Source organism: Sinocyclocheilus anshuiensis, unplaced genomic scaffold, assembly GCF_001515605.1.
Source record: "Sinocyclocheilus anshuiensis isolate Anshui unplaced genomic scaffold, SAMN03320099.WGS_v1.1 scaffold1143, whole genome shotgun sequence".
NCBI classification, from domain to species: Eukaryota; Metazoa; Chordata; class Actinopteri; order Cypriniformes; family Cyprinidae; genus Sinocyclocheilus; species Sinocyclocheilus anshuiensis.
Window position 1 is genome coordinate 327839 of NW_015546123.1, and position 12342 is coordinate 340180.

The 12342-nt window shown below is 36.1% G+C and overlaps 1 protein-coding gene across 1 annotated transcript in view; it reads left to right on the forward strand.

The window, feature by feature from the left end:
• Window positions 1-12342, forward strand: part of LOC107700990 (translation initiation factor eIF-2B subunit gamma-like) — a 40737-nt gene that overhangs the window by 12870 nt on the left and 15525 nt on the right. Inside the window, exons 4-5 of the mRNA XM_016502870.1 lie at window positions 3349-3508; window positions 3736-3847. Of these exons, the coding sequence (XP_016358356.1) occupies window positions 3349-3508; window positions 3736-3847 (272 nt within the window). The remainder of the gene's footprint in view (window positions 1-3348; window positions 3509-3735; window positions 3848-12342) is intronic.

A 12342-nucleotide genomic window follows, 5' to 3' on the forward strand; every position in this document is an offset into this window, starting at 1 on the left:
ATATATATATATATATATATAATTTTTTTAAACAATTCCTTGTCTTTAATTCCTTATCACAAATACCTGGAAAATCATGGGGACTTCAAAAATGGACTTAAACTTATTTTTATTTTATTTTATTTCAGTTAGTGGCCATGGCAACATTTCTCATTTTGATTTAGTTTAACTTGATGAACTAAAATAACTAACTAAAATAACTGCAGAAATAATAAAAACTTTTATAGATGTTTAAAAAAATAATAAAACATTAACATACAATAAAATTACTAAAACTAATTAAAATGAAAACTAAAAATGAAAAATCAAAATGAAACTTAAAAAATCAAAACTAATTCAATATATTCATAACAACTAAAATAGTATCTCAATGATACTAAAATAACACAGGCTTGAGAACCACTGTGATAGACATTGCTGAAAGGCACAGCCCCTAGGGTCTGATTACTTTAAATAAACACTGGCAACAGTATTATGATATGCTCAATATAAATAATTAGAATAAACAATTCTGCTGCCAAATAATGTAGTTCATTAGTCTAACTCTAGACAGTTTATCGTTTGCAAGCAGTGTAGTAATTTAAGTAGATGTGTGATCAGAAGTCTGTGTGTGTATCAGCTATTGTAAAACTGCTTTGAATGTGGCATTAAGTGTTAAAATTTGAACCAAATTTTAATTCTTAATTTGTTTTATTATTATATTCATTCCATTTTGAACATTTTAAATAAGTTATTGTATGATATGGATGTCTTTTCTGATTTTCTGAAAAATTTCTATTAAATTTCTGTATGATTTTGAGGATTCTGTCAGCCAAAGAATGTATTTTAAGTAATAATAAATTTTACAATATTTAAAGTCTGCAGCATCTCATAGCCCCCCCCCACCCCCAAATTCAGTTAAAAATATGTAAACATTAATGTGGATTGTGTGTGGCTCTAACTTTGCTGTGAGTTTGTGAGGTTTCATTTGCGCATTAGCTTGAAAATATTCTGAGTCTGCAGTGGTCAGTAGGGAGGGATTGTTCTCCTTCCTCGGTAGCACAGTTAGCTCATTCTAAACAGACAGCACTGTGCTCCCTGTTATCCTTTGAACATGTGTGATCCGGCCAGAACAAGAGAACCGGAACTGTATCGGAGCAGAGCAGAGCGTCACGGCAGGGCCTCTCCCTGGGCCTCCCCAATGAGGCATGCAGCTCTCCCTGAGCCAGGCACGCTCTAACGGGCTGTTTCCCACTCCTGCTCCCATGTTTATTTATCCACAGGCCTGAGATGGACAGACCAGATGGGAACCAGACAACTCAAACAGAAACAATGGCAAAGGCGAGCAGGATTTATCACTGGGTTCCCCTCCATGCCTGCACTTACTTTAACACACACTCACGCAAACTGTGGCAGAGCACAGTGCTTTTGTTTCCTCACATCATTTGCATGTGATGTTATAAACATTTCTTTTGATGTTGTGACCATCGTCAAGAGTCTTCATACATGAAGTCGAGCACCTTAGGCCGTGGAAGTGTCATCTGAAGCATTGTGGCAGTGTTTTGCATGAGCAAAAACCTCTTTTTCTTCAGAATATGTCAATACCCGGTTGTTGATGGTTTTATTTAATGTACCAGCCAGTTTTAGGAGATCAGCATGCCAGGAAGTAGTCTGTACATAGGGCTATAATAGCATATATAAGCTGAGCATGTAAGAACCTGAGGTAATATGTCTGAGGTGTGAAATATTGACCTGAGCCAGGGCAAGATAAACCCAACATGATGTCAATTTGCTGATGGTAGTCTATTCCAACTGTTTCAGATGAAACTTATCCATAAAAATAACTTTAACGAGCTTAATTTGACCATTCAGCACAAGTTGTGCTCCATGAAGTTGTGCACTTGTTGAATATTGTCTGGCTTTTTTGACTTTTTCGGTTTCCACACTTTGGGAGCTTTATGTTAGTGAATGAATATATATCTGTATATACTCTTTTATTTCAAAAGAACAATGAAGATGCTATTTTTCAGAGAGTCCGTTGCAAATACTTGAAAAACTTGCCTATTGGCACAAAAGAACAACTGTTATTTAAGTATTTCAACTAGGGATGCACCGATACCACTTTTTCCAGTACTCGCCCGATACCGATACTTTTATTTTTGGTACTTGCCGATACCGAGTACCGATACCAATATTTTTATTGCATTTGTAAATTTTTTAAATATTGGGTACAGAAACCAAAAGAGTATGTATAATGTTAGTTGGTTAACTTCATTTATCAAATAGATACAGTCAAACCAAAATTTATTCAGACACCTTCAACATTTCTCACATTATCACAGTTTATTCGCTATAGTTTAGAAAATGGTAATAAAATATGACAAGAACTCAGAGATACCAATACCAGTATCGGTATCGGTGCATCCCTAATTTCAACCCAACTGGTGAGTTCAAAACCTGAAAGTAATCATTCTTATTATGTTTAGGGAACACATCGCCCTTCCAGTGGACATTACAGGTGCATCTCAATAAATTAGAATGTCATGGAAAAGTTCATTTATTTCAGTAATTCAACTCAATTGGCGCTTTTGCATCTAGTTTCGAAACTAAATCATCCGCGATCGTCTTGTCGGTCTCACCTCACTCTTCTTGTCAGTCAGCTCGACTCACTCTCCTCACTGGAGAAATGAAATCTTATCTGTGATGCGACTGTCGTTCGGCACGCTGCATTGAGCAGCCGCGTTCAGTTTTTAATTGTAGTGTCTGTTCTTCTACTGAACTACATGATTTTTATTACTATAAAAAATCTAAACGACGGTGGGGGTCGGTGACACGGTGGGCAAGTGACGTAACCGATGTTGCGGCTTAACACCGGTATCACCGTCAACACTGTCTATCGCAGCAAGCCTATGGCTTACCCTCCTTGTGAAGGGTGTCAATGATTGTCTTCTGGACAACTGTCAGATCAGCAGTCTTCCCCATGATTGTGTAGCCTAGTGAACCAAACTGAGAGACCATTTTGAAGGCTCAGGAAACCTTTGCAGGTGTTTTGAGTTGATTAACTGATTGGCATGTCACCATATTCTAATTTGTTGAGATAGTGAATTGGTGGGTTTTTGTTAAATGTGAGCCAAAATCATCACAATTAAAAGACCCAAAAACTTAAACTACTTCAGTCTGTGTGCATTGAATTTATTTAATACACGAGTTTCACAATTTGAGTTGAATTACTGAAATAAATGAACTTTTCCACGACATTCTAATTTATTGAGATGCACCTGTATAATCAAATTGAGGGTGGAAAAGCTGGATTGTTCTGTCTTGATGCTGGTTTAAATAGGATTTGTCTTTTTTTTTTCTCTCCCACAGACAGACATCTTGGTAGTGAGCTGTGATTTGATAACGGATGTGGCTCTGCATGAAGTTGTGGACCTCTTTCGTGCACACAGCGCCACCCTGTCGATACTCATGAGTAAAGTGCATGAATTCACAGAGACTGTCCCTGGCCAAAAGGGCAAGAAGAAAGCAGGTACTATCACTCACACAAACGTGATTGAGCAGGGAAAAGATGGTGTGGTTTTGAACGGCCTGCTATTTATTGACCATTTCCTCTCTCCCCAATATGAACTAAAAAACACATCCCAGTGCACTGTATTATTTTGCATTCCTGCAGTTCTTTCAGGTTGTTGACTGGCCATCTGGCAAGTAGTATTTTACCAGTTTGCTATGACAGATTGGAATTGTGCCTTGTGGCAGGAGAGCAGCGGGACTTTGTAGGCGTGGACGTCACAGGGAAGAGGCTTCTGTTCATGGCCAATGAGGCAGACCTGGACGAAGGCCTTGTTCTCCGGAAGTCCATCATGCGCAAGTACGTGTCAACAGCACTTCAGGTCTAACCTGGAGTTTAACCTTATTTTATTTCATTTCATTTCATTTCATTTTGTTATTTATATCTTTTTTATTATTTATATTTTATTATTTATATCTTTTTAAAAAAAGATTTGTAGTTTATTTATTTATTTTGAGAACCCAAATAATCAGAATAATTTGAAATGTTGATCTAGCCTTTTAGTGAAAGCAGTTAGGTCATTGCTGTACAATGCTTTGGACTTGGTGTTCAGGGGATATGCATTGGTCCATTTTGTGTTCTTTTTCTGCTTATCTTTCATGCTGAAAATCAGACTTGGTCGGTCTAAATAGAATTTAAAACTACTGCCCTCAGAGAGGTGCTGCTTCCTCAGAACAATGGCGGCCTCACAGGGCGATGACCTGCTGTTTATGTGGGCTGGCTAATAAAACTGGGGCCTTCTCCACACTGGCCTGTCATAAGTGCTGCTCGTCAACTCTGCTTTAGCAGGCGGCTGACATTCTTAACTGTTGATCCCAACTATATTTCAACTTTCTTCCCTTCCCGACCCACTTCTGCGTTTCTGCTCTGTCTTTCTTTTACTGTTTTCTCTCTTGTTTTCTCTTTTCTTTGGATTTTCTCTGTGTCTGAGGTTTTGGATCTGTGTGTGTTATTTCCCAGAACTATGAGATACATTTTATTAGACTGTTTTATCTGATATGTAAATGTAAATATATATATATATATATATATGTAAATGTAAGAAACATTTCTTCTCCTTATTAATAATATTGAAAACATTTGTGCTGTTTATTATTTGTTGAAACTGTGATTTAAAAAAAATATATATTTTATTCATTTTAAGATTTTTTGATTAATTGAAAATTCAAATTCTGTTTTTAAAAAATAGAAAATACAAAGTAAAGTTTATTTATATAGCACATTTATCTCAGCAAAGCTGGCCAAAGTGCTGAACAGAATCAAAGTTAAAGAGTTAAAACACAAGATAAGCAAGACAAACCATAAAACAATAAAATGAAACATAAATAAAATCAAATTAGAATGCCTGGGAGTAAAGATGTTTTCAACATTGTTTTAAAAGTTACAATAGAAGGTGCAAGGCGGATGTGCAGTGGCAGTTGAATGCATCCTTGCTGAATAAAAGTATTATTTGCCAATTGTTATTAATGAAATCTGCATTTTGTGACTGAAAATGAACCTTAGGTCAGGGTAGACTCCATATACTACCGGTCAAAAGTTTGGGATCAGTAATACTTGTAATGTTTTTTAAAGAAGTCTCTTATGCTCATCAAGGCTGCATTTATTTGATTAAAAATAAAGAAAAAACCGTAATCTTGCAAAATGTTATTACAATATAAAATAATGGTTTCTATTTTAATATACTTTCAAATATAATTTATTTCTGTGATGCAGAGCTGAATTTCCATCAGCCATTATTACTCCAGTATAAAGTGTGACATGATCCTTAAGAAAATAAATAAAATATTTTCTAACAATATGAATCTTTGCTATCACTTCTTATCAATTTAACACATCCTTGCTGAATAAAAGTTTTAATTTCTTTCAAAAAAAGAAAGAATACAAATTTAATAACCCCAAACTTTTGAATAGTAGTGTATATTGTTAGAAAAGATTTCTATTTTAAATAAATGCTCTTCTTTTTTAACTTTTTATTCATCAGAAATCCTGAAAAAAAGTATCACAGGTTCCAAAAAAAAAATATTAAGCAGCACAACAGTTTCCAGCACTGATAATAAATCCGCATATTAGAGAGTGTTTAATGTATGAGTACTTAATTGCAGAAGCCATTTCCTCCTCATCTGTGGACGTTTTATCCATGCTTTAATGCAAATGTATTCTTTTTTTTTTTTCAAACCGTTTAACTCAATAGCTTATCCTTTGCTAATGATGCATAATACACTGCTGACTAGATTGCACGACGATATTCTTTTTTAACTTTTTATTCATCAGAAATCCTGAAAAAAAGTATCACAGGTTCCAAAAAAAAAATATTAAGCAGCACAACAGTTTCCAGCACTGATAATAAATCCGCATATTAGAATGATTTCTGAAGGATCATGTGACACAGACTGGGGTAATGGCTCTGAATGGAAATTCAGCTTTGCATCACAGGAATAAATTATATTTTAAAATATATTAAAATAGAAAGCATTATTTTATATTGTAATAACATTTTGCCAGATTACTGTTTTTTTCTGTATTTTTGATCAAATAAATGCAGCCTTGATGAGCATAAGAGACTTCTTTAAAAAACATTACAAGTATTACTGATCCCAAACTTTTGAGCGGTATAGTGTATATATGTGTGTTGACTACTCTGACTAGAGTCTATAGTTTTTATAGAGATACATTTAATATTTGGCTGATCATGTTACCTCGTCATGTCAACCACCATTAGGGGGAATAATGGTAATGTAAAATAAAATTGCTCTTTTTTTTTTTTTGCCACTGAAATGACTTGTCTTCTTTTAGTTTTGACTGCCGTAGTAACTCTTCCCATCTTTCTTCTCAGCGCTTTTAATGTTTTAATGTTAGCTGGCACTGTCATTTTTGTGTTTAAGGCCTGATGTTGGAAAGGCTCATCAGATTGTCAGCACCTTGTGTGGGGCCTGTGCTTTGGGCTCTGGAGGCCAAAGGTCCTGCCATTCCTTGTTGTGGGGGGTGATCAGGGGTCTGGGAGAAGGAGAACTGGGCTCCGTATGCGGCTGTGTTGGGAGCTCATAAATAATTTGGGGAATCGTTGCCATTGTAAATCCTGTTCAGTAATAGAAGGGTTGCAGCAGCTGTTAGCATGCTGTCCGGTGAGTGGGAGAATGAACACAAACTAATCTGACATTAAGTAACGTATCGCACCGGTCTAATGCACATATACTCTCACAATATAAGCATGTATTAAAAGTAAACATTTAAAAAATCTATTTTTCAGTCAGATCTCACCCCAAAATAAAAAGAACTAAGAAATTATATTTCATTTAAAATAAAGCTAGAAGCTTTTTCTTGATTGTTTACTGTAGTGTAATAAAAAAAACATATAAAAGTGAGAATCTAATGAAAATAACCATTGGGAATTCCACCACAGAAAAAAGGGTAATTGTCAATTATCTCACCATTCTTTTATATCACACATATTGCAAGTTTATATCTTGCAATTCTGAAAAAAGACAATTGTAAGAATTGAAAGCAAAAGACCCTGAATTAATATTAAGTTACTTGTTTTTTTATTCCGTGGCAGAAAGGGCTTCCACAATGTCATAATTTTAAAAAATCGTAAAGTTTTATGCAAAGTATAATTCCTAATTACTTTTTTTTTTTTTTTTTGATGTTGGGGTGGAATATGACCTGGCCATTACTTTTTGGGCTCTTCTCAAGGACACAGGAATTCTCAGTGCGGTTTGAGAGATCTCTGCTAATGTTTAACAGTACTACAGATACTGCTCTGTTTGTCTGAGTTGTCTCTGAGCCTTGGCATTGTCTGGAAGTGTGTTTATACAGGCACAGTGAAGCCTATATGTGCAGTCCACATGTGTTAAGCCAGTCCTTATTATTTATAAGTCCTGTAAAAACACTGTCTTCTCTCTATTATTATGGCTTAAAGGGATAGTTCACCCAAAATTTAGTGCCGCTCCATAACGGTATGATTTTCTTTTTTCTGTGGAACACAAAAGATACTTTGAAAACATTTTTTTTTCTTTATTCATCTAAGCAGTGACAGTCAATGGGGTCTAATATTGTTTGGGCCTAGTGTTGTTCAAGTATCTTCTTTTGCTTTTCCACTGAAGAAAGTAAGTCATACTGGTTTGGAACAACGTGAGGGTAAATTATGTAAATTTATAAATAAACTATGACAGAATTACTGGTTAACTATCCCTTTTTATGGCTACCTAATGCATATTTTAATCTAATTTCTCTGTTGCACATCTGTATGACACACATGTACACACACTTTGAAGTTAGTTTGGTGCGGTTATACATGGTTATGCCAAATTGTTTCAAAATGAAAGTGTACACTTAATTGTAATGTAAGTTATGTGTTGGAGAAAGCATCTCTTGATTGCTTTAAACAGTTAAAGTACTTTGTCATCACCTTACACTGTAAGTGGCTTAAATTTAAGTGGATCTATGAATCCCTCTATGGTCCCTTTGAAGTTCAAGACCAAATGGGTCATGCTCTCTTCTCAGTGTGGTTTACTCTTTGGCATCTGCCATTTTAAATGCATCTTTTGTCTTACAAATGCTTTTTTTCACTTCTGCAAGTTATGTTACTGACAGAGATTCTTCAAGCCACAGTGCACATATTCACCTAATATGCAAAAAAATGATCTCCTGCCTGGCTTGTGACACTGCGAAATTCACCAGCCTAATAGAATGCTTCCACTAACACAAACGCTCTTCATGTTCTCCGTCCGGCTGTTGACAGCTAGCTATGTAGTAGTCACTTTGTGAAGTGTGGGAAGAAATTTGATTGATGCAGAATCCTGCCCTTTTAGACCAGTCCAATTAATAATATCTGTGTTAGACCAAACAAGTCCTGTACTGGTTGGAAAATCTTTTGAGCAGATTTAGCCATTTACTTTGCGCTGTGTTGTAATTTGGCATGAGTTTTAGTTGGCTAGTGTGAGAGCATGAGACTGAGCCTGAAAGCGAGTTGGCAACTCTGCAATGACCGGCACATTTCTAGTATAGCATCATCATAAGAGGCAGTAACAGTGTTGAAATACATCTTATCGGTGGTCCTTTTGTGTTTCTAGGGTCAAAGACTGTTGAAATGTGAGAGGAACACATTTTGCAGATCGGTGTCGCCATCTTTATGCAGTCTAGTAGCAGAACACAGCGAAACAGTTGCACATGTGACGTTAGTTGCCACTGGAATTGATTTTTACAGATTGCAGTCCCATTCATAGCTTTATTTTCCACCTCAAATTGTTGACCTGTGAGTTGTCTTTTTCTGAAACAGTTGCAGTGTTGTTTAGTAACATTTATGTTTTTATAGTATTCATTACCAGTTAATAATGAATTTTTTATATTTTCAGTTTATTTTAATTTTAGTTCAATGAAATGCAATTGAGTTTGTTCTGTGCTTTTGTGTTTTCTATTTAGCCATTTATCTTATTTATTTTTATTTCAGTTATTTTAGTACTTTAAAACGTAGAACTTTTAAAGAATGTTGGTAAGCAAACAGTTGATGGTAGCCAGTATTTTTTTCTTCACATGGAAGTCAATGGCTACCGTCAACTGTTTGGTCTCCAACATTCCTCATAGTATCTTCTTTTGTGTTGGAACAATGTGAACATGTTTGGAACAATGTGAGAAAATTATAACAGAATTTTTTTTTTTGGGGTGAACTATCCCTTTAAGTGCCACATATACACAGACTTTCTGAAGTATTTACATAGGAATCACAGGTGTGATAATGTATCAGATGCGCAGTTGATTTGGCGGTCCAAAAACAAGATGCACACTCGTATACGTGACAAAATAGTAGTGCTCAGTTTGTGACAATGAAAACTGACTATTGGTTCACAATTTTCCAGCACTTACATGCTGTAACACACTAGATTTAAACCTTTTAAATGACAGAAATCTAGAAAGACTAGGTGGGACAGGAAACATGCATGTATCTCAGTCTGACAGCTATGGAAGCAGTAAACATTCTCAGACAGCTCAGAGAAAAGGCATGTTAACATCGTTAAACACTTCGCAGCCTTAACAGAGCGAATGAGGAGCAGTGTTTAACATTGTGCACAATCCAGCTCCCCCTCCTAAACACGCTGCTCAAGCATTACACTCTCCAGATCGACTGAGGATGTTTGAGGGGAAGGTGTGAGCCATATGCTAAGATTTTCCTGTGCTAAGATTTACCAACCCATCAAATCCAAAGTCAGCTCCTGTCTTTCTCTTCCACTGTCAGTCTGTTAGTTATTTACCCTGTCGATTCAGACGAGCGAGTGCAGAACAAAGGCCTTGCATCTTGCGGGGCATCCGGGCTCAAAGAGGCCTGGATAAATTTGCTTGGGCTCATTTAATGGCATACTATGTAACATATGACCTCACTGCGCCGTAACGCTGCTCTTTGTGCTGGGCTTTATAGTAGTAAGCCATTAAAACTAATAGTGTGAGTCACTCACAACCCTGGAGGCCTTTCCCAGATTTTTGTCATCCTTGTCAGTTTGAGGAGGAAGCAGACAGCAAGGGAAAATGACTTATTTGATAGAAACTGTTTAAGACATTTGGATTTACGGCAGGGTTTTAACTTGAAGCATTACAGTAAATGACATTTCATGACAGTTGCTTCAAGATTACAATTATTTAAGCAAATGAAGATACTTTTTTGTTTCTTTATTAGTCACACAGACAAAAGACCTTTAATAATAGGGAGAATGGGGGAAATTGGATTTCACAATGTTGCAAGTCTGGATTTGAGTCTGTGGTACCCACATGAGCACCATAGCTCAACATTTTTATTTCCAAAAATTCTAAACAATCCCATAGATGAGAGGTTCTCAACATTTTTGACGTTTTAGAATATAATATTCATCCCCCTCCAAATATACTATGATAATTCAGATATTTCTGCTGCAAATATGACAGATGCTTGTTTTAAAAATATATATTGAAATTATTAATATTAATACATTTACATTTGATAAATGTGTATTCCAGAACCGTATGTTCTTCTCTAAAAACAGTATTATTGAGAGAAAATAAAAAGAAATGATTTCCTGTTACATCTTTATTTTGTTTATTTTTAGCATTTTAATTTAGAGTAGAGTTAGATCATTTTAAAATAGTATGTTCTGTATTCCAGAACTGTATGTTCTTCAATAAAAACAATAGTTATTGAGGGGAAAAAAAAGATTTCAAAAAAGACTTCATTTTGTTTAGCATTTTAATTTAGAGTTAGATTATTTTAATATTATAATTTATATTCTGTATTCCAGAATTGTAAGTTCTTCAATAAAAACAGTAGTTGAGGTAAAACCAAACGAAATATGATTTCAGTTTTCATCTTAATTTTAGCATTTTCATTTAGATTAGTTAGATTAATATTATAATAATAATTTATTAATTCAAATACTGTTAAAGGGCTCATATAATGCTACATGCACTTTTACAAGATGTTTGAACTGAAATGTGTGCTGCAGTGTGTGTACACAACCACCCTAAAATGATAAAAATCCCCCCAGGGGTTTTTTGTTAATCTACTAAAATCTTTACCCCTTCTCAAATCGAGCCGATCTCAGATGCCTGTCTGTGTGACGTCACACAGACAGGCCCCTCACACGATAGTTTGATTGACAGTAGCGTTTCAGCACAGACTGGACTAGTGTCTTACCTTAGACCCGCCCTGAGTGAGCTGTCATCAGTCCGCCATTGTTTCACCGCTGGAGCAGATGTAGACAAGAATGCATCCAGTGTAGATGGCATTATAGGTTCTATTGTATTTTGTCGCGTCGCGCCGCCAAATCGCCTTTCCTAATAATGTGCTAATTAGCAATTTTCAGGATGAATGCAGCTAAAGTAAACAGTGCCTCAAAGAGCGGCTCGGAAGAGAGGGGCGCGCTGATCAACGGAACTCCGCTGTTTCACCGTTGAGTCATCTGAACTCCTCTGATTGGCCATTGCATTCATAAGCTCAGCATAATCGTGTGTGATTGGTTAGAACGCGCAATACTGTAAAAACGTGGAAAAATAAATAGAATGCAACAAATAAGCCCTAATATTAATTAGATAGTATTACTAGCCTGATAATAATAATAATAATAATAATTAGTGGTCGACCGATATATCGGCCAGTATATGCCAGGGGGGGAGTGAATGTACAGCGCTCTCTCCCACCTTCAATACCATGACTGAGGTGCCCTTGAGCAAGGCACTGAACCCCCAACTGCTCCCCGGGCGCCGCAGCATAAATGGTTGCCCACTGCTCCGGGTGTGTGTTCACGGTGTGTGTGTGTTCACTGCTGTGTGTATGCACTTTGGATGGGTTAAATGCCGAGCACTAATTCCAAGTATGGGTCACCATACTTGGCCACACGTCACTTCACTTCACTTCACTTGGCCGATAAGTTTTTTTGTTTGGCCAATGTGTTCGAGGTGGGACTTTTATTTTGACGGCACGTCGGACTTTTATTTTGACGGCGAGAACGACTGCGGCAGCGCCTGAGCACACAGTGCTCACATTCTCCCTCTTGTTCGCTGTTGTCATTCAGTTTTGTCTAATATGGATAAAATCTATTTATAAAGTCTATCTAATAATCAGATAGAACTGTTAAACAAAGGAATTAAAATGTATACAAAAAATATTATAACGATTGCTTTAATATTATTAAAGGCAAACATTATAATACTTTCTCGTTTGACGTCAGCATTCCGCAAATACGCATTTATATAATTTCAACAAATTAGGGATGCACCGATACCACTTTTTCCAGTACTCGCCCGATACCGATACTTTTATTTTTGGTACTTGCCGA